This window comes from Carcharodon carcharias, chromosome 19, assembly GCF_017639515.1.
Source record: "Carcharodon carcharias isolate sCarCar2 chromosome 19, sCarCar2.pri, whole genome shotgun sequence".
NCBI lineage: Eukaryota > Metazoa > Chordata > Chondrichthyes > Lamniformes > Lamnidae > Carcharodon > Carcharodon carcharias.
In genome coordinates, this window is record NC_054485.1 from 83,680,112 (window position 1) to 83,701,279 (window position 21,168).

At 44.3% G+C, this 21,168-nt stretch overlaps 1 protein-coding gene across 2 annotated transcripts in view; it reads left to right on the forward strand.

Annotated features, from left to right (window-relative positions):
- The window catches only part of LOC121291627, a 37,144-nt gene extending 19,799 nt beyond the window's left edge, over positions 1-17,345 (forward strand). Inside the window, exons 11-13 of one of the 2 annotated variants that reach the window (XM_041213080.1) lie at positions 13,396-13,507; positions 14,369-14,481; positions 17,099-17,345. In XM_041213080.1, coding sequence (XP_041069014.1) covers positions 13,396-13,465 — 70 coding nt within the window. In that variant the 3' untranslated portion in view covers positions 13,466-13,507; positions 14,369-14,481; positions 17,099-17,345. Of the gene's footprint in view, positions 1-13,395; positions 13,508-14,365; positions 14,482-17,098 lie in introns of both variants that reach the window. The other variant, XM_041213081.1, reaches the window with a different exon arrangement.
- The last annotated feature ends 3,823 nt before the right edge of the window (positions 17,346-21,168 follow it).

Below are 21,168 nucleotides of genomic sequence, written 5' to 3' on the forward strand. Positions count from 1 at the left end.
TGTGTATATAATGGCATTGTGTGTGTATATAATGGCATTGTGTGTGTATATAATGGCATTGTGTGTGTGTATATAATGGCATTGTGTGTGTGTATATAATGGCATTGTGTGTGTGTATATATAATGGCATTGTGTGTGTGTATTTAATGGCATTGTGTGTGTGTATATATAATGGCATTGTGTGTGTGTGTGTATATATAATGGCATTGTGTGTGTATATATAATGGCATTGTGTGTGTGCATATAATGGCATTGTGCGTGTGTGTGCATATAATGGCATTGTGCGTGTGTGTGTATATATAATGGCATTGTGCGTGTGTGTGTGTATATATAATGGCATTGTTTGTGTGTATATATAATGGCATTGTGTGTGTGTGTATATAATGGCATTGTGTGTGTGTGTATGTATAATGGCATTTTGTGTGTGTGTGTATAATGGCATTTTGTGTGTGTGTGTGTGTATGTATAATGGCATTTTGTGTGTGTGTGTGTATAATGGCATTTTGTGTGTATGTGTGTGTATAATGGCATTTTGTGTGTGTGTGTATAATGGCATTTTGTGTGTGTGTGTGTATATAATGGCATTTTGTGTGTGTGTGTGTATATAATGGCATTTTGTGTGTGTGTATATATAATGGCATTTTGTGTGTGTGTGTATGATGGCATTTTGTGTGTGTGTGTATATAATGGCATTTTGTGTGTATGTGTGTGTATAATGGCATTTTGTGTGTGTGTGTGTATAATGGCATTTTGTGTGTGTGTGTGTATATAATGGCATTTTGTGTGTGTGTGTGTATATAATGGCATTTTGTGTGTGTGTATATATAATGACATTTTGTGTGTGTGTGTGTATAATGGCATTTTGTGTGTGTGTGTGTATAATGGCATTTTGTGTGTGTGTGTGTGTATAATGGCATTTTGTGTGTGTGTGTATATAATGGCATTGTGTGTGTGTATATAATGGCATTGTGTGTGTGTGTGTGTGTATAATGGCATTGTGTGTGTGTGTATATAATGGCATTGTGTGTGTGTGTATATAATGGCATTGTGTGTGTGTGTGTGTGTGTATATAATGGCATTGTGTGTGTGTGTGTGTGTGTGTGTATAATGGCATTGTGTGTGTGTGTGTGTATATAATGGCATTGTGTGTGTGTGTATAATGGCATTGTGTGTGTGTGTGTATATAATGGCATTGTGTGTGTGTATAATGGCATTGTGTGTGTGTGTGTGTGTGTGTGTGTGTGTGTATAATGGCATTGTGTGTGTGTGTGTGTGTGTATATATATAATGGCATTGTGTGTGTGTATGTATAAAATGGCATTGTGTGTGTGTGTGTGTATATAATGGCATTTTGTGTGTGTGTGTGTATATAATGGCATTTTGTGTGTGTGTGTGTATATAATTGCATTGTGTGTGTGTATATAATGGCATTGTGTGTGTGTGTGTGTGTGTGTGTGTGTGTGTATATAATGGCATTGTGTGTGTGTATATAATGGCATTGTGTGTGTGTGTGTATATAATGGCATTGTGTGTGTGTGTGTATATAATGGCATTGTGTGTGTGTGTGTATATAATGGCATTGTGTGTGTGTGTGTGTATATATAATGGCATTGTGTGTGTGTGTATATATAATGGCATTGTGTGTGTGTGTGTATATATAATGGCATTGTGTGTGTGTGTGTATATATAATGGCATTGTGTGTGTGTGTGTATATATAATGGCATTGTGTGTGTGTGTGTATATATAATGGCATTTTGTGTGTGTGTGTGTGTATATAATGGCATTGTGTGTGTGTGTATATAATGGCATTGTGTGTGTGCATGTGTATATAATGGCATTGTGTGTGTGTATATAATGGCATTGTGTGTGTGTGTGTATATAATGGCATTGTGTGTGTGTGTGTATATAATGGCATTGTGTGTGTGTGTGTATAATGGCATTGTGTGTGTGTGTGTGTGTGTATATAATGGCATTGTGTGTGTGTGTGTATAACGGCATTTTGTGTGTGTGTGTATAATGGCATTTTGTGTGTGTTTGTGTATAATGGCATTTTGTGTGTGTTTGTGTATAATGGCATTTTGTGTGTGTGTTTGTGTGTATAATGGCATTTTGTGTGTGTGTTTGTGTGTATAATGGCATTTTGTGTGTGTATAGTGGCATTTTGTGTGTGTATAATTGCATTTTGTGTGTGTGTGTGTGTGTGTGTGTATAATGGCATTTTGTGTGTGTGTGTGTATAATGGCATTTTGTGTGTGTGTGTGTATAATGGCATTTTGTGTGTGTGTGTGTGTGTATAATGGCATTGTGTGTGTGTGTGTATAACGGCATTTTGTGTGTGTGTGTGTATAATGGCATTTTGTGTGTGTGTATAATGGCATTTTGTGTGTGTGTGTGTATAATGGCATTTTGTGTGTGTGTTTGTGTGTATAATGGCATTTTGTGTGTGTATAGTGGCATTTTGTGTGTGTATAATTGCATTTTGTGTGTGTGTGTGTGTGTGTATAATGGCATTTTGTGTGTGTGTGTGTATAATGGCATTTTGTGTGTGTGTGTGTGTATAATGGCATTTTTGTGTGTGTGTGTGTGTGTATAATGGCATTTTGTGTGTGTGTGTATATAATGGCATTGTGTGTGTGTATATAATGGCATTGTGTGTGTGTGTGTGTATATAATGGCATTGTGTGTGTGTGTATATAATGGCATTGTGTGTGTGTGTATATAATGGCATTGTGTGTGTGTGTGTGTGTATATAATGGCATTGTGTGTGTGTGTGTGTGTGTGTGTGTGTATAATGGCATTGTGTGTGTGTGTGTGTATAATGGCATTGTGTGTGTGTGTGTGTGTATATAATGGCATTGTGTGTGTGTGTATAATGGCATTGTGTGTGTGTGTGTATAATGGCATTGTGTGTGTGTGTGTATATAATGGCATTGTGTGTGTGTATATAATGGCATTGTGTGTGTGTGTGTGTGTGTGTGTGTATATAATGGCATTTGTGTGTGTGTGTGTGTGTGTGTGTATACAATGGCATTGTGTGTGTGTGTGTGTATATAATGGCACTGTGTGTGTGTGTGTGTATATAATGGCATTTTGTGTGTGTGTGTGTATATAATGGCATTTTGTGTGTGTGTGTATATATAATGGCATTTTGTGTGTGTGTGTGTGTGTGTGTGTATATAATGGCATTGTGTGTGTGTGTATATAATGGCATTGTGTGTGTGTGTATATAATGGCATTGTGTGTGTGTGTGTATATAATGGCATTGTGTGTGTGTATATAATGGCATTGTGTGTGTGTGTGTATATAATGGCATTGTGTGTGTGTGTGTATATAATGGCATTGTGTGTGTGTGTGTATATAATGGCATTGTGTGTGTGTGTATATATAATGGCATTGTGTGTGTGTGTGTGTATATAATGGCATTGTGTGTGTGTGTGTGTATATAATGGCATTGTGTGTGTGTATATAATGGCATTGTGTGTGTGTGTGTATGTAATGGCATTGTGTGTGTGTATATAATGGCATTGTGTGTGTGTGTGTATATATAATGGCATTGTGTGTGTGTGTATATAATGGCATTGTGTGTGTGAATATAATGGCATTGTGTGTGTGTGTGTGCGTATATAATGGCATTGTGTGTGTGTATATATAATGGCATTGTGTGTGTGTGTGTGTGTTTATATAATGGCATTGTGTATGTGTGTGTGTATATATAATGGCATTGTGTGTGTGTGTGTGTGTATATATAATGGCATTGTGTGTGTGTGTGTGTGCGTATGTGTGTGTATATATAATGGCATTGTGTGTGTGTACATAATGGCATTTTGTATGTGTGTGTACAATTGGACCGTGTGTGTGTGTATAATGGCATTTTATGTGTGTAAAATTGGACAGTGTGTGTGTACAATTGGACTGTGTATGTGTGTGTGTGTGTATATAATGGCATTGTGTGTCTGTGTGTACAATTGGACCATGTTTGTGTGTGTATACACAATTGGACCGTGTGTGGAGTGTAATATGGGGTTTAATGATGTCGGGTGCCATTTCCAATGTCATCACATAGGTTTGTGATAATACCGTACGCAGGCAGGTCAAAAAGTCGGGAACCCGCCCGAGTTATTCAAATGGCAGTTGAAAAGGCAATAAAGAGCGTCAACAACCCAACTGACAGCAACTATAGACTCTGAAGGCAATAATACGGTCAGAATGCAATAATATGGCTTCAGGGTGAGAATCACACTAGGCGGGGAATCCGTTTTTTAAGGGTGAGCTTTTTGGGTGGGTTTTAAAACTGCAGCTGAGGCCAGGGTCTCAGCTTCTCAGTTAACACTCCACTGGCCACAGGGACTCATGTGAATGAGCAGAGGAAGCTTTTGGAGATTGTTTCATTAGAAGGACTCTCCTCTGTTTCAGAGGGCTCTCTCGATTGATTATTCTAGGGTTGGAAAGTCTCTGAGACAGATGGACATTGTGGTCTCAGTTGGAGACACATCCTGCAGTGAGGAGGAGAGAAGGGTTAGGAGGAGCAGGAGAAGGATGAGAGGAAGAAGGGAACACAGGGAGGCTCGGGAAGCTGCTGTGGTTCCTCAGGAAGAGGACAGAGAAACGCCAGACCCTGAGGGTCAGGAGAATCCAGAAACCCTCAGCGGAGGCACAGACGATCTTATGCTGCCCCAAGAGCAGACAGGCAGAGATTTCACTTCCTGCAACTGAGCAGGACTCAGTGCAGGACGAGACTCAAGCTTTCAAGAGGCACGATGACATCACTTTGTGAGATGCTCGCAGGGGAGATATCAGCTGCCTGGGGGTGGGCCACATGATTCCTGTCACATTGAAGGTGACAGTGGCGCTGAAAATCTTCACAACAGGCTCATTCCAGGCAGCCTGTAGAGACCTCCGTGGGTTAACACAGCCTGCTGCTCACCATTACATCAAGATGTGCACAGATACAATGTTCTGAAGGGTTGGGAATTACATCCACTTCACTTAGGAGGTCTAAGGTCAAATGGACAGAGCCGATGGATAGCCTATGCTCATGCATCATAAGATGATCCTGCCAAGAACTGGCAGTAATAGCTAGACCATTGCTCAAAATGCACAATGTCATGGTCTAGGACAGCTGTGCCCTTGTGGAATCATGCAGCCTTTGAGGAGCAGCAAACCTCAATTACCTCCTGCATTCGCTAGCGAGACCTGTAGCACACTGGACCAAGATTGCTCTGACTGAGACCACACCTACACTGGCCGACCTGATGAGGTCATTGAACCTTTTGAGGCACTAGGACCAAGTCCTTCTCACCACGCCAACCCTGTTGACCATCTTGGCCACCACCTCCCACACAGCACGTGTCTGGCTGGGCTTCCTCCTCTTGCTAGTGGTTGGCATGAGCTGGTCACATCGATCATAAACTGCACACAGGAGGGCACCAAGGGCGGCCTCACTGAATCTAGGGGCTGGTTCAGCCTTTCTAGAATACCTCTCCCCTTGTTCTGATGGCACAGACATCTATGTGTAACAAATGGACAACTCCTCAATGCCTAAAGGTGGGAGACTTGCAGTTCTTTAAAATTTCTCCCACCAATAAAGATTGACATTGTTAAGCTAAAATTTAAATGTACTTACCTGGCCAGACTGGAAGATGCACAAATCTTCTCTCTCTATAATAAACCCACTAGATTGCGCAACTGATGGGTCACCTGACACTGTCCCATGCCAGGGGGTCTTTTATAGTGCTGGCCATTACCTTGTTCCAGGTCAGGACCTACAGTTTGGAGATCAGACATCCTGCCCACTAGCATTCATTGCGGGAGAACAGTCTATAACCCGCCCTTGCTACTAATTGTTAGCAATTAACGTATTATTGGACACGTACCCCTTGTGGGCCCGGAGGTTGGAACGCTGCTATCAGTGGGGAACTGTGCAGCCCTGTGTGTGTGTGTGTGTTGCACGTGTGCGTGAGTGTGTATGTATACTGGGATGATGTATGTGTGTATGATGGAATGGTGTGTGTAATGGGATAGTGTGTGTGTGTATATAAAATGGGACTGTGTGTTTAATGGGATGGTTTGTGTTTGTGTGTGTATAATGGGATGGTTTGTGTGTGCGCGCATATATAATGGGATGGGGTGTGAATGGGTGTATATAAAATGGGATTGTGTCTGTGTGTGTAATGAGATGCTTTGTGTGTGTGTGTATTGGGATGGTATGTGTGTGTATTTAATGGGATGGTATGTGTGTGTATATAATGGGATGGTATGTGTGTGTGTATAATGGGATGGTATGTGTGTGTATATAATAGGAGGGTGTGTGTGTGTGTATATAATGGGAGGGTGTGTGTGTGTGTATATAATGGGAGGGTGTGTGTGTGTATATAATGGGAGGGTGTGTGTGTGTACATAATGGGGGTGTGTGTGTGTGTGTATAATGGGAGGGGGTGTGTGTGTGTATAATGGGAGGGTGTGTGTGTGTGTATAATGGGAGGGTGTGTGAGTGTATAATAGGAGGGGGTGTGTGTGTGTGTGTATAATGGGAGGGGGGGTGTGTGTGTGTATAATGGGAGGGGGGGTGTGTGTGTGTATAATGGGAGGGGGTGTGTGTGTGTATAATGGGAGGGGGTGTGTGTGTATAATGGGAGGGTGGGTGTGTGTGTGTGTATAATGGGAGGGTGTGTGTATAATGGGAGGGTGTGTGTGTGTTTATAATGGGTGAGTGTGTCTGTGTATAATGGGAGGGTGTGTGTGTAATGGGAAGGTGTGTGTGTGTATAATGGGAGGGTGTGTGTGTATAATGGGAGGGTGTGTGTGTGTATAATGGGAGGGTGTGTGTGTATAATGGGAAGGTGTGTGTGTGTGTGTGTATAATGGGAGGGTGCGTATGTGTGTATAATGGGAGGGCGTGTGTATAATGGGAGGGTGTGTGTGTATATTGAGAGGGTGTGTGTGTGTGTGTATAATGGGAGAGTGTGTGTGTGTGTGTATAATGGGAGTGTGTGTGTGTGTGTGTATAATCGGAGAGTGTGTGTGTGTGTATAATGGGAGGGTGTGTGTGTGTGTTTGTATAATGGGAGGGTGTGTGTGTGTGTGTTTGTATAATGGGAGGGTGTGTGTGTGTGTGATGGGAGGGTGTGTGTGTGTGTGATGGGAGGGTGTGTGTGTGTGTGATGGGAGGGTGTGTGTGTGTGTGATGGGAGGGTGTGTGTGTGTGTATAATGGGAGGGTGTGTGTGAGTTTATAATGGGAGGGTGTGTGTGTATAATAGGAGGGTCTGTGTGTGTGTATAATGGGAGGGTCTGTGTGTATAATGGGTGGGTGTGTATGTATAATGGGAGGGTGTGTATGTATAATGGGAGGGTGTGTGTGTGTGTATAATGGGAGAGTGTGTGTGTGTATAATGGGAGGGTGTGTGTGTGTATAATGGGAGTGTGTGTGTGTGTATAATGGGAGGGTGTGTGGGTGTGTGTATAATGGGAGTGTGTGTGTGTGTATAATGGGAGGGTGTGTGTGTGTGTTTGTATAATGGGAGGGTGTGTGTCTAATGGGAGGGTGTGTGTGTGTGTGTATATAAAATGGGAGGGTGTGTGTGTGTGTGTGTATAATGGGAGGGTGTGTGTGTGTGTATAATGGGAGGGTGTGTGTGTGTGTATAATGGGAGGGTGTATGTGTGTATAATGGGAGGGTGTATGTGTGTATAATGGGAGGGTGTGTGTGTGTGTATAATGGGAGGGTGTGTGTGTGTGTATAATGGGAGGGTGTGTGTGTGTGTATAATGGGAGAGTGTGTGTGTGTGTATAATGGGAGGGTGTGTGTGTGTGTATAATGGGAGAGTGTATGTGTGTGTATAATGGGAGGGTGTGTGTGTGTGTAAAATGGGAGGGTGTGTGTGTGTGTATAATGGGAGGGTGTGTGTGTGTGTATAATGGGAGGGTGTGTGTGTGCGTATAATGGGAGGGTGTGTGTGTGTGTGTATAATGGGAGGGTGTGTGTGTGTGTATAATGGGAGGGTGTGTGTGTGTATAATGGGAGGGTGTGTGTGTGTGTGTAAAATGGGAGGGTGTGTGTGTGTGTATAATGGGAGGGTGTGTGTGTGTGTGTATAATGGGAGGGTGTGTGTGTGTGTGTATAATGGGAGGGTGTGTGTGTGTGTGTATAATGGGAGGATGTGTGTGTGTGTGTATAATGGGAGGGTGTGTGTGTGTGTATAATGGGAGGGTGTGTGTGTGTTTAATGGGAGGGTGTGTGTGTATGTATATTGGGAGGGTGTGTGTGTGTATAATGGGAGGGTGTGTGTGTGTGTATAATGGGAGGGTGTGTATGTGTGTATAATGGTAGGGTGTGTGTGTGTGTGTGTGTGTGTATAATGGGAGGGTGTGTGTGTGTGTATAATGGGAGGGTGTGTGTGTATAATGGGAGGGTGTGTATGTGTGTATAATGGTAGGGTGTGTGTGTGTGTGTATAATGGGAGGGTGTGTGTGTGTGTATAATGGGAGGGTGTGTGTTTATAATGGGAGGGTGTGTGTGTATAATGGGAGTGTGTGTGTGTGTGTATAATGGAGGGTGTGTGTGTGTATATAATGGGAGAGGGTGTGTGTGTGTGTGTATAATGGGAAGGTGTGTTTATAATGGGAGGGTGTGTCTGTGTGTATAATGGGAGGGTGTGTCTGTGTGTATAATGGGAGGGTGTGTCTGTGTGTATAATGGGAGGGTGAGTGTGTGTGTATAATGGGAGGGTGAGTGTGTGTGTATAATGGGAGGGTGTTTGCATGTATGTGTGTGTTTATAATGGGAGGTTATGTGTGTGTGTAATGGGATGGTGTGTATAATGGGACGGTATGTGTGAATAATGGGAGGGGGTGTGTGTTTGTGTATAATGGGAGGGACATATGTGTGTGTGTTTATAATGGGCGAGAGTGTGTGTGTATGTGTGTATAATGGGAGTGGATGTGTGTGTATAATGGGAGGGGGGTGTGTATATAATGCGAGGCAGTGTGTGTGTGTATAATGGGAGGGTATGCGTGTATATAGAATGGGAAGGAGGTGTGTGTATAAAATGGGAGAGGGTTGTGTATGTGTATATAAAATGGGAGAGGGTTGTGTGCGTGTATACAATGGGAGGGTGTGTGTATAATGGGAGGGTGCGCATATGCATAATGGGAGGGTGTTTGCATGTATGTGTGTTTATAATGGGAGGGTATGTGTGTGTGTACTGGGATGGTGTGTATAATGGGACGGTATGTGTGAATATTGGGAGGGGGGTGTGTGTTTGTGTATAATGGGAGGGGCGTGTGTGTGTATGTGTTTATTGTGGGCGGGAGTGTGTGTGTGTGTTTATAATGGGAGGGGATGTGTGTGTATAATGGGAGGGGATGTGTGTGTATAATGGGAGGGGGTGTGTGTATATAATGGGAAGGAGGTGTGTCTATATAATGGGAAGGAGGTGTGTGTATAAAATGGGAGACGGTTGTGTGTGTGTGTATAATGGGATGGTGTGTTTGTGTATAATGGGAGGGGTATGTGTGTGTGCATAGATTGGGAGGGTGCGTGTGTGTATGTGTGTGTCAAATAAGAACAAATATGTAGGCAAATTTCTGCTTGTAAGAATAAGAGGGCAATAATAGTAGGAGACTTCAACTATCCTAATATCAGCTGGGATTCAAACAATATAAGGGGCACTGAGGGAGAAAAATTCATGCAGTGTGTCCAGGAGAATTTTTTCAACCATTTAGTGACAAACCCAACGAGAGGAGATGCAATTCTAAACCTAGTCTTGGGGAACGAAGAAGGGCAAGTGGTTGAAGTGACAGTTGGTGACCATATCGGGGACAGTGATCACAAGTCAGTTAGATTTAGCATTACCAAGGAAAAGGACAGAGATAACACAGGAGTAAAAGTCTTGAGCTGGGGGAAGGCAAATTTTGCAGAAATGAGAAGGGACTTAGCTAAGGTGGACTGGACAGCACTGCTGGAGGATAAAACAGTGGAAAACCAGTGGGAAGCATTAAAAAGCGGGATCCTAATTGTACAAAGTAGACATGTCCCCTACAAAAGTATGAGTGGTACTGCCAAATCTAGACCTCCCTGGTTGTCTAGAGGAATAGAGGGGAAGATCAAACAGAAAAAGAAAGTGTACAATAGGCACAAAGAACTAACTCCAGATAGCCTAGACAAATATAGGAAGTGCAGGGACGAAGTAAAAAAGGAAATAAGGAAATCAAAGAGAGGGCATGAAAAAAATTTAGCAAGTAAAGTTAAAGATAACCCAAAGATGTTTTACCAATACATTAATGCTAAAAGGTCAGTTAAGGAAAAAGTGGGACCTATCAGAGATGAAGATGGAAACTTGTGTGTAGATGCAGAGGCTGTGGGAAGGGTTTTGAATGAATATTTTGTCTCTGTGTTTACAAAGGAAAGGGAGGATGTAGATATAGTAGTCCAGGAGGAACACTGCGAGATATTGGACGGGATAGTCATAACGAGAAAGGAAGTACTCGAAGGGTTGAAATCCTTGAAAGTTGATAAGTCACCAGGGCCAGATGGATTGTTTCTAAGGCTGCTGAAGGAAGTCAGGGAGGAGATAGCAGATGCCCTGAGGATAATTTTCCAATCTTCACTAGATACAGGGGAGGTAGCGGAGGACTGGAGAAATGCAAACGTAGTTTCATTGTTTAAAAAGGGATCAAAGGAAATGCCAAACAATTATAGGCCAGTTAGTCTTACATCGGTGGTGAGCAAATTAGTAGAAACATTCCTGAGAGATAGGATAAACTGTCATGTGGAAAGGCATGGAATAGTCAGGGATGGTCAGCATGGATTTGTTAAAGGAAGGTCTTGCCTTACAAATTTGATTGAATTCTTTGAGGAAGTGACAAGAAGGTTTGATGAAGGTAGTGCAGTGGATGTTGAGTACATGGATTTTAGCAAGGCATTTGACAAGGTCCCACATGGCAGATTGGTCAGGAAAGTAAAAGCCCATGAGATTTAGGGTAATGTGGCAAACTGAATAAAAGGCTGGCTTTGTAACAGGAAACAAAGGGTAATGGTCAATGGATGCCCTTGCAAATGGATAGTTGTCTCAAGTGGTGTTCCACAGGGCTCAGTGTTGGGACCCTTGCTGTTTGTGTTATATATTAACGATTTGGATGTGAACGTCCCCCCACGTTTGGGAAATTTGCAGATGACACAAAGATTAGCCGAGTAGTGGATAGTGTAGAGGAGAGCCATAATCTCTAAAACGATATAGATGGGTTGGTGGAGTGGGCAGTAAAGTGGCAGATGGATTTTAACATAGAGAAGTGTGAGGTCATACATATAGGGAGGTCAGTTATAGGGATTACACAATAAATAGGAATATACTAAGAGGGGTAGATGAAGTGAGAGATCTTGGCGTACAAGTACACAGGTCCCTGAAGGCAGCAGTTCAATTAGACAAGGTTGTAAAGAAGGCATATGGAATGCTGTCCTTCATTGGCAGAGGTATAGAATATAAAAGTAAGGATATAATGTTGGAATTGTATGAAACACTGGTGAGGCCACAACTGGAGCATTGTGTGCAGTTCTGGTCACCATATTACAGGAAGGACATAATAGCTCTAGAGAGAGTGCAGAGGAGGTTTACAAGAATGTTGCCAGGGTTAGAAAAGTGTAGCTACGAGGAGAGATTGGATAGGTTGGGGTTATTTTCCTTAGAACAAAGAAGGCTGAGAGGTGACTTGATTGAGGTGTACAAAATTATGAGGGGAATAGATAGAGTGAACAGGATAAAATTGTTTCCCTTGATGGAGAATTCTAGAACCAGGGGACATAGATTCAAGATAAGTGGCAGAAGGTGTAGGGGGGACATGAGGAAGAACTTTTTTACGCAGAGGGTAGTGAGTGTCCGGAATTCGCTGCCCAAGTTGATGGTAGAGGCAGAAACTCTAAACTCTTTTAAAAAGCACCTGGATCTGCACCTAAAGTGCTGTAAGCTGCAGGGCTATGGGCCGGGTGCAGGAAGGTGGGATTAGAAAGGGCACCTGGGTGTCCTCGGGCTGGCATGGACAAGATGGGCTGAATGGCCTCCTGTGCTGTAACTTTTCTATGGTTCTAAATGGGAGGGTGTGTGTGTATATATAATAGGAGGGGGGTGGGCGTGTGTGTATATAGTGGGAAGGTGTGTGTGTGTATATGTTTATAATGGGCGGGAGTGTGTATGTGTTTATAATGGGAGGGGATGTGTGTGTATAGTGGGAGTTGGTGTGTTTGCGTATAATGCGAGGCTGTGAGTGTATAATGGGAGGGTGTGTGTGTATATAATGGGAGGGGGTTGTGTGTGTACAATGGGAGGGGGTGTGTGTTTTTTTATAATGGGAGGTGGTGTGTGTTTGTATATAATGGGATGGTGTGTTTCTGTATAGATTGGGAGGGTGCGTGTGTGTATGTGTGTGTTAAATGGGAGGAGGTGTGTGTGTATAATGGGAGGGGGTGTGTGTGCATATGTATAAAGGGAGTGGGTGTGTGTGCATGTGTATAAAGGGAGTGGGTGTATGTGCATGTGTATAATGGGAGGGGGTATATGTGCATCTGTATAATGAGAGTGGGTGTGTGTGCATGTGTATAATGGGAGTGGGTGTGTGTGCATGTGTATAATGGGAGTGGGTGTGTGTGCATGTGTATAATGGGAGGGGGTGTGTTTACATGTGTATAATGGGGGTGTGTGTTTGCATGTGTATAATGGAAGGGGGTGTGTTTGCATGTGTATAATGGGAGGGTGTGTGTGCATGTGTATAATGGGAGGGGGTGTGTGTGCATGTGTATAATGGGAGGGTGTGTGTATGCGTGTGTCAAATGGGAGGGGGTGTGTGTGTGTATAATGGGAGGGGTGTGTGTATAATGGGAGGGGGTGGGTGTGCGTGTGTATAATGGGAGGGTGTGTGTATGTGTGTGTCAAATGGGAGGGGGTGTGTGTGTGTATAATAGTGTGTGCGTGTATAATGGGAGAGGGTGTGTGTGTGTTTATAATGGCAGGGTATGTGTGTAAAATGGAAGAGAGGTGCGTGTGTATAATAGGAGGGTGTGTGTATAATGGGAGGGTGTGTGTGTAAATTGGGAGGGTGTGTGTATGTGTGTGTCAAATGGGAGGGGGTGTGTGTATGTATAATAGGAGGGTGTGTATGTGTGCGTGTATAATGGGAGAGGGTGTGTGTGTATTTATAATGGCAGGGTATGTGTGTAAAATGGGAGAGGGGTGCGTGTGTATAATAGGAGGGTGTGTGTGTATAATGGGAGGGTGTGTGTATGTGTGTGTCAAATGGGAGGGGGTGTGTGTGTGTGTATAATAGGAGATTGTGTGTGTATAATGGGACTGTGTGAGTTAGTGACTGACCATGTTTGGTGCTTTTTTTGTGTTTGTTTTTTTACAGATATACCAAGACACACTCCATCTCCTCTAGCCCGCTGACCACACTGTCTGCGTTTGTGAAGAAGGTGTGAGGGCTCCCTGCTGCAGCAAGATGGTTACAGCCACTCGGTCAGGTCAGGGTGCCAGTAACACCTTTCCTTCCAGTTGTTCCCCTGCCTCCCTCTCTCCACCCCTCCCTCTCTCCGGGCTCCAGCCTGATTCATTGGATCCACCTGCTGCCCAGTGGATGGCCCACGTCCTCGGTGGCCACTGAGTGCTTTCCCCCTGCGTCCCACTGACCTGTGTGAGAGCAGCCTTGCTGCGACTAACCCCCCTCGATTTGTCCTGACTGAGGTCCCGTCCTGCAGTCTGTCATCTGACGTTGCAACCTGGGAGCTTTGACAGATGGGGAACCTAACAATTGGGAGCAGGAGTAGGCCATTCAGCCCCTCAAGCCTGCTGCACCATTACAGCTAGATCATGGTTGACCTTCTACCTCAAACACCACCTTCCCCGGGCTAACCGCCTATCCCTTAATGTCATTAGCATCTAGAAACCTATCAACCTCTGCACTGAACAGACTCAACGACTGAACCTCCACTGCCCTCTGGGGCAGAGAATTCCAAACATTCACCACCTTCTGAGTGAGGAAGTTCCTCCCCATCTCAGTTCTAAATGACCTGCCCTTTATTCTGAGACTGCGTCTCTTGGTTTTACCCTCCCCACAACCCCCAGGGGAAACATCCTGCATCTACCCTGTCTATCCCTTTAAGTATTTTGTAAGTTTCAATGACGTCGCCTCTCATTCTTCGAAACTCTAGAGATTCACAGGCGCAGTCTCCTCAATCTCTCCTCACAGGGCAGTCCCACCGCCGCAGCGGAATAGTCTGGTGAAAAGTGCAGGCTGTTGGCACAGAAGGATGTGGCATCTTTTTAATCTGCTTCAACTTTTCTGAATTGGTCATCAATCTTCCTCTCTCTCTCTGTTACAGCAGTTTGGAACAGTGAGGTGTTTCTGGACGGGAACCTTTGGCGCCAGAGGACCCGAGCACTGCCTGCGTCGTGCCTTGGGATCAGAGTCGGGAGCTGGCAGCTCACACTTGGGCAGGTACTGCTTTGCAAGGGGCAACTGGTGTTTAAGGGAAGTTGGTCTGCATTAGCGGGTCGTTTCCCCCCCCACCCCCACCCAACACTCTTCACGAGCTCTTCCCCATCTCTGCCGTCTCATTACTCAGTACGCCGGAGCAATTAAAACCGGGGATGAATGAGAGGCCGAAATTGCAGGGGTTCAGATATTGCAGTGCTGGGAGAGAACAAAGCCATGGAGGGATTGTACACCAAGGATGAGAATGTTAAGATTGAGGTGTTGCTGGACCAGGAGCCAATGTACATCAGCGAGCACAGAGGGTGATAGTTGAACGGGACTCGGTGCCAGTTCGAGGACATGGGCATCAGAGGTTTGGAAGAGCTCAATTCCACAGACAGGAGGTGAAATGGTCAAGTTTGGATGTAACAAAGTGAAAGTTGAGGGTTTTTAGCCTGTAATCGTTCAAGGTAATTTGATTTACGGGACCAGTTTTAACATTGCAACAGTGTATAAAGGAGGAAAATAGATTGTTAAAAATCTTTCACTGAGCACCTCAGGTTTACACAAAGTTACATGAAACAACTACCTCAGAATTCTGGCAAAAGGGTATTTGCTGCCCCCAATAAGATGTCATTTGTTTCACCTTCCATCTTGACAGTTCTTGTCTCTGTTTTTCCTGCGGGTGGCGGTGGGTACAGAGGGAGAGGAGATCTTGGCACTCTCTTATCACTGAGGTTGTACAGGCACTTAATGTGAGTGGCATCACGCCATAGACTCCAGATCAATGTTGGCAGAAATTTGATGTTTTAATGCAATCTTCCTAGGTTTAAATAGTTGTTTCAGAATTTTTAATTTAAAGATTTCAGACTCGTAGCTTTCTCTCTCTCTCACATGCACACCTGCACACAAATACATTCAGCAATCCCCCTCTACTGGGTATTTTCAGTACATCACACACTGTCCTCACGCACACACACAGGCGCTTGCACACACACATTGCAGAGGGGTCCAAACGTTGCAAGATTAAATTCGGGATGCACAAGAGGCCAGAGTTGCAGCGGTGCAGCTACCTTGATAGGGCTGAAGATTACAGACATAGGGAGGAGGGACTTGAGCTTAGAGGTGAGAATTTTAAGATTGAGGTGTTGGTGGGGCCAAAATTTAATGTATGTCAGTGAGAACAGGGGGTGACGGGTGTACGGGACTCGGTGCCAGTTAGAGGACACGGGCAGCAGAGTTTTGGATAGAAGATGGAGGTGGAATAGTCGAGTCTGGAGGTATGGACATGTGAGGGTTTCAGCAGCCGATGAGCTGAGGCAGGGGCAGAGACAGGCAATAATGCAGACGTGAAAGCAGATAGTCTTGGTGATGGCACTGATATGGGGTCAGAAGGTCAGCTCAGGGTCAAATAGGATGTCAGGGTTTTGAGCTGCAGACATTTACCAGGGAGAGGGATGGAGTCATTGGCCAGGAAATGCAGTTTGTGGAGGGGACTGAAGCTGAAGTGTTTTTGATCTTCCCATTCCTTCCTCCTCGTCTAAAACTGAATGTCATTGCAGCAGCGTGACAAATCACAACTGGACTGGAGACCTAGAGAGAGAGAGAGAGAGAGAGTGTTGGGGGTTGAAGAATGTGCAGCACCTGCCATTCCTTCTTCATCATTGGCACCAAATCCTGGAATTTTTGATCCTAACCCCAACACTACAGCAGCTCCAAGAGGAGGCCCAACTGCAAAGTGCTGCCATTGGATGAACACCCAATTCCATTCCCTTTAACCCTGTACTATCATTGGCTAAATACAACCCTTCCAATTTAACTGTGCTGCCATTGGATGAACATCCAATGCTTTAACTGCAATTGGCTGAATACAGTGCCTGCCCCTTTAACCCTGTATTGCCATTGGGCTGAGTACCCAAGCTTTATCTGCCATTGGCTGAATACCCATTGCCTTCCCCTTTAACCCTGTGCTGCCGTTGGATGAACATCCAATTCTTTTCCCTTTAACCCTGTACTGCCAATGGCTAAATACAATCCCTTCCAATTTAACTCTGTGCTGCCATTGGATGAACACCCAAGCTTTAACTGCTATTGGCTGGATACCCAATGCCTGCCCCTTTAACCTTGTGCTGCCATTGGATGAACATCTAATGCTTTAACTGCCATTGGCTGAATACCCAATGCCGTATCCTTTAACCGTGTACTTCCATTGGCTGAATACAATCGCTTCTCATTTAACTCTGTACTGCCATTGGATGAACACCCAATATCTTCCACGCCTGTGCTCCCACTGGCTGAATACACAATACCTTTCCCTTTAACTCTCTAGTCCCATTGGTTGAATACCATGGGAAGATCAAAGAAACTTGAGCTTCAGTCCCTTCCACAAACTGCATTTCCTGGCCATTGACTCCATTCTTCTCCCTGGTAAATGTCTGCAGCTCAAACCCTCTAATCCTGTGCTCCCATTGGATGAATACCCAAATCCTTCCCCTTTACCCCTATAATGCCATTGGCTGAATATGCAGTGCCTTTCCCTTTAACACAGGGCTCCCATTGGACAGATATCTAATGTCTTTAACCCTTTGCTGTTGTAGAGTGACTGATGTTGGCTGATGCCATTTTGTCCATTTTATTGCAGTGTACCGGATCTGTGAGCCTGAGTCCGCCCTGACCAGAGCACGCTCCGTCACCTTTAACCTCTTGTGTTGGGTCGTTTGAGGGCAAGCCGAGTACAGCATGCGCTTGAGCAGCTTTGATCAAGATGTGACACAAGACAGTTGAATAATGTGTTTATTTATTTATATTTACATGTACATATATTAGTTTGTGTGTGTATTGTACAGTATTTTTGTAAAGATTTTCTATCGCAGATAAAAATAAAGTTTCTCCAGTTTTACAAGGCGTTGGCTGCTGCTTGAAGGCGTTTAAAGCTTCTGTCACATATCCTTGTAGTGAGGGGTTCACAGGCACAGGGTGATTGCTGTACAAAGTCACTTGGTTCACCTTCATGTAAAAGGCTGTGGGAACTCTTTTGAAATGGAGGATCTTCAGTCAGCTTTACTCCTGTCACTCCGTGTCACTGTGAGTGTCTCTTCACCCCTCACCCTCAGTCAGGCTGTCTTCAATCAAACCCTCTTATCGTGCATTGTTCTGGATGCAGGAACAGAACTGATCGCTTTCCCCCCACTGCACGTCATCAGAGCTCAATGTGATGGGGGAACTTATTAAACCGTGACTTTATAAATAGATACCTTCAGCAATTTCCCCCCCCACCCCACCCCCCCCTCCACCACTTTTGGACATACCCTGCATCTCTCACACACTGTCTACATTCACACGTTGACTCCACTCCTCTCTCTCTGTCTCCATCTGCTGGTGTTCCTGTTAGAAGCAGGTCACACAAATCCTCAAACCTGCTCCGCCATTCAATAAAAATAATCCCTCGATTCCCTTGAACTTATGTCCAAAAAAATCTATCCATCTCTTGAGTAGAGTTGACGACTGAGTATCCACTGTCCTCTGGGTGACAGAATTTCAAAGATTCCCTATCTTTTGAGTGAAGATTCACAGAATTGTTACAGTGCAGAAGGAGGCCATTTGGCGCATTATGTCTGCACCGGTTCTCCGAATGAAAATTATGACTCAGTGCCATTCTCCTGCCTTTTCCCCATAATCCTGCACATCATTTAAATAGAAACAATCATCCAATGCCTTCTTGAATGCTTCATGCACCTGCTTCTACCGCATTGCCAGGCAGTGCATTCCAGACCCGAACCACTCACTGTGTGAAAAAGTTTTTTCTCACATCACATTTGCTTCTTTTGCAAAACACTTTAAATCTGTGCCACCTCATGCTTGATCCATTTCCAAGCAGGAATAGTTTCTCCCTATCTACTCTGTCCAGCCCCCTCATGATTTTGAACACCTCTATCAAATCTCCTCTCAGCCTTCTCCTCTCCAAGGAGAATAGTCCCATCTTCTCCAACCTAACTTCATAACTCAAGTTTCTCATCCCTGGAACCATTCTTGTAAACCTCTTCTATACTCTCTCCAATGAGTCACATCCTTCCTAAAGTGTGGCACCCAGAACTGTGCACAATACTCCAGCTGATGTCTAACTAGTATCCTATACAAGGAGAAATTTCTCCTCATCTAAGTCCTGAATGGCTGACCTCTTAATCTGAGATTGTGAACCCCAGTTCTAATCTCTCTTCAGGGGAAATAGTGCCTCAGCATCCACCTTGCTTAATCCTTTAAGAATTTTGTATGTTTCAATGAGATCACTTGACATTCTTTTAAACTCCAAGGAATATGGGCCCAATGTATTCAATCTTTCCTGATGGGTCAGCTCTGTCATTTCAGGAACTGATCTAGTGAACTTTCATTGCTCCCTCTCTAAAACAACTATGTCTTTGAGGTAAGGAAAACAAAACTGTGCACTACTCCAGGTATATTCCCACTAAAGCCCTATGTAATTGCAGCAAAATTTTCTTATTCTTATACTCAAATCCATCACCAAAAAGGTGTAAGTACTATTTGCCTTCCTGATTGCTTTCTGTATGTACATATTAACCTACTGTGATTCTTGTACAAGGACATCCAAATCCCTTTGAATGCCTAGATATAAAAACAAAAAACTGCGGATGCTGGAAATCCAAAACAAAAACAGAATTACCTGGAAAAATTCACAGAAGGGTCATGAGGACTCGAAACGTCAACTCTTTTCTTCTCTGCCGATGCTGCCAGACCTGCTGAGTTTTTCCGGGTAATTCTGTTTTTGTTTCCCTTCGAATGCCATCGTTTACCTCTCACCTTTTAAAAAATATTCCGATTTTCCACGCTTCCTACTGCTCTTCACTATTTTCTTTTTCCCCAGTAAAAAAAAATTGCTGGGAAGAGTGCCCTGCAATCTGCATCGTGGTGAAGCAGACTGGGAAGAGTGTCTTGCAGTCAGCATTGCAGTGAAGCAGACTGGGAAGAGTGTCCTGCAGTCTGTATTGTAGTGAAGCAGACTGGGAAGAGCGTCTTGCAGTCAGCATTGCAGTGAAGCAGACTGGGAAGAGTGTCCAGCAGTCAGTTCTTGTTGAAAATAACGAGTGACATCACGAGAGAGCGGCAGAAATATCAGAACCAGCACCAGTGCAGGGAAGCTTCAAAAAGTGACATCAGCACAAAGATGAGAGCTGATTGGTGAGTTGTGCGTAAGTGTTTTTTCTCCGTTTAAAATAGATTAAGCTAAGGAAAGGTAAGAGTTCTAGTTTTTATTTAAAGTACAGAAATAATTTAACTTTTTACTGTATTTAACTTAAAGTAAGGAGTTTTTTCAACTAGATGCAAGGCAGGGCAGCTCAGTCCCGTGTTATGTACAGCCTGCAACGTGTGGGAAGTCCTAGACGCTCCTTGTGCTCTGACCGACCACAGGTGCAGGAATTTCCACCAGCTGCAGCTACCTGAGCTCCAGGTTTCGGAGCTTGAACGGCAGCTGGAGGCACTGAGGTGCATCCGCGAGGCTGAGAGTTTCATTGATAGTCTATTTTTAGATATGGTCACCCCACAGCTTATGGAAGTGCAGACAGAGAGGGAATGGGTGACCATCAATCAGAAGAAAGGTGTCAGGCAGGTAGTCAGGAAATCCCTACGGTGCATCTAGCTCGAGAACCTTTTTTTGTGTTGGAAAACGGTAAGACTGATGGTTCCTCTGGGGAGTGCAGCCACGCTCATGGCACCGTGAGTGGCTCAGCGGCACAGGGGTGGAGGGAAAAGAGGGGAAGAGCAATAGTGGTAGGACACTTGATAGTTAGGGGAACAGACAGGCGTTTCTGCAGCCGTGGACGTGACTCCAGGATGGTATGTTGCCTCCCTGGTGCCAGGGTCAAGGATGTCACTGAACAGCTTAAGTGGCATGAAAAAATATTGGCAGGTAAAATAAAGGAAAATCCAAAGTTATTTTACAAGTACATTGAGAGAAAGAGGGTAACTAGGGAAAGAGTAGGGCCCGTTAAGGACCACAGTGGTAATTTGTGTGTGGAGCCGGAGACGTAGCAAGGGTTCAAAATGAATACTTTGTGTCGGTGTTCACGAGTAAGAGGGATGACGTGGGTATGGAAATCAGGCAGAAGGACTGTGATATAATTAAATAAATTAGCATAGAAAGGGAGGAGGTTCTAAGTGGTCTGGCAGGCTTAAAAGTAGATACATCTCCAGATGAAATGTAACCCAGGCTGTTGAGCAAGGCAAGGGAGGAGACAGCAGGGGCGCTGGCAATAATTTTCAATACCCCTCTGGCCACAGGAGAGGTGCCAGAGGACTGGAGGACAGCCAATGTGATACCATTATTCAAGAAGGGAGGAAGGGATAAAACAGGGAACCACAGGCCAGTCAGTCTAACAGTATCAGTGGTGGGGAAACTATTGGAAGCAATTCTGAGGAACAGAATTAATCTACACTTGGAGAGGGAGGAATAAATCAAGGACAGTCAGCATGGTTTTGTTAAGGGGAGGTCATGTCTGACCAATTTGATTGAATTTTTCGAAGAGGTGACCAGGTGTGTAGGTGAGGGTAATGCATTTGACGTAGTCTACTTGGACTTCAGCAAGGCTTTTGATGAGGTCCCTTTTGATAAGGACTGATAACGAAGGTAAGAGCCTATGGTACCCTAGGCAATTTGGCAAATTGGATCCAGAATTGGCTGAGTGGCAGGAAGCAGAA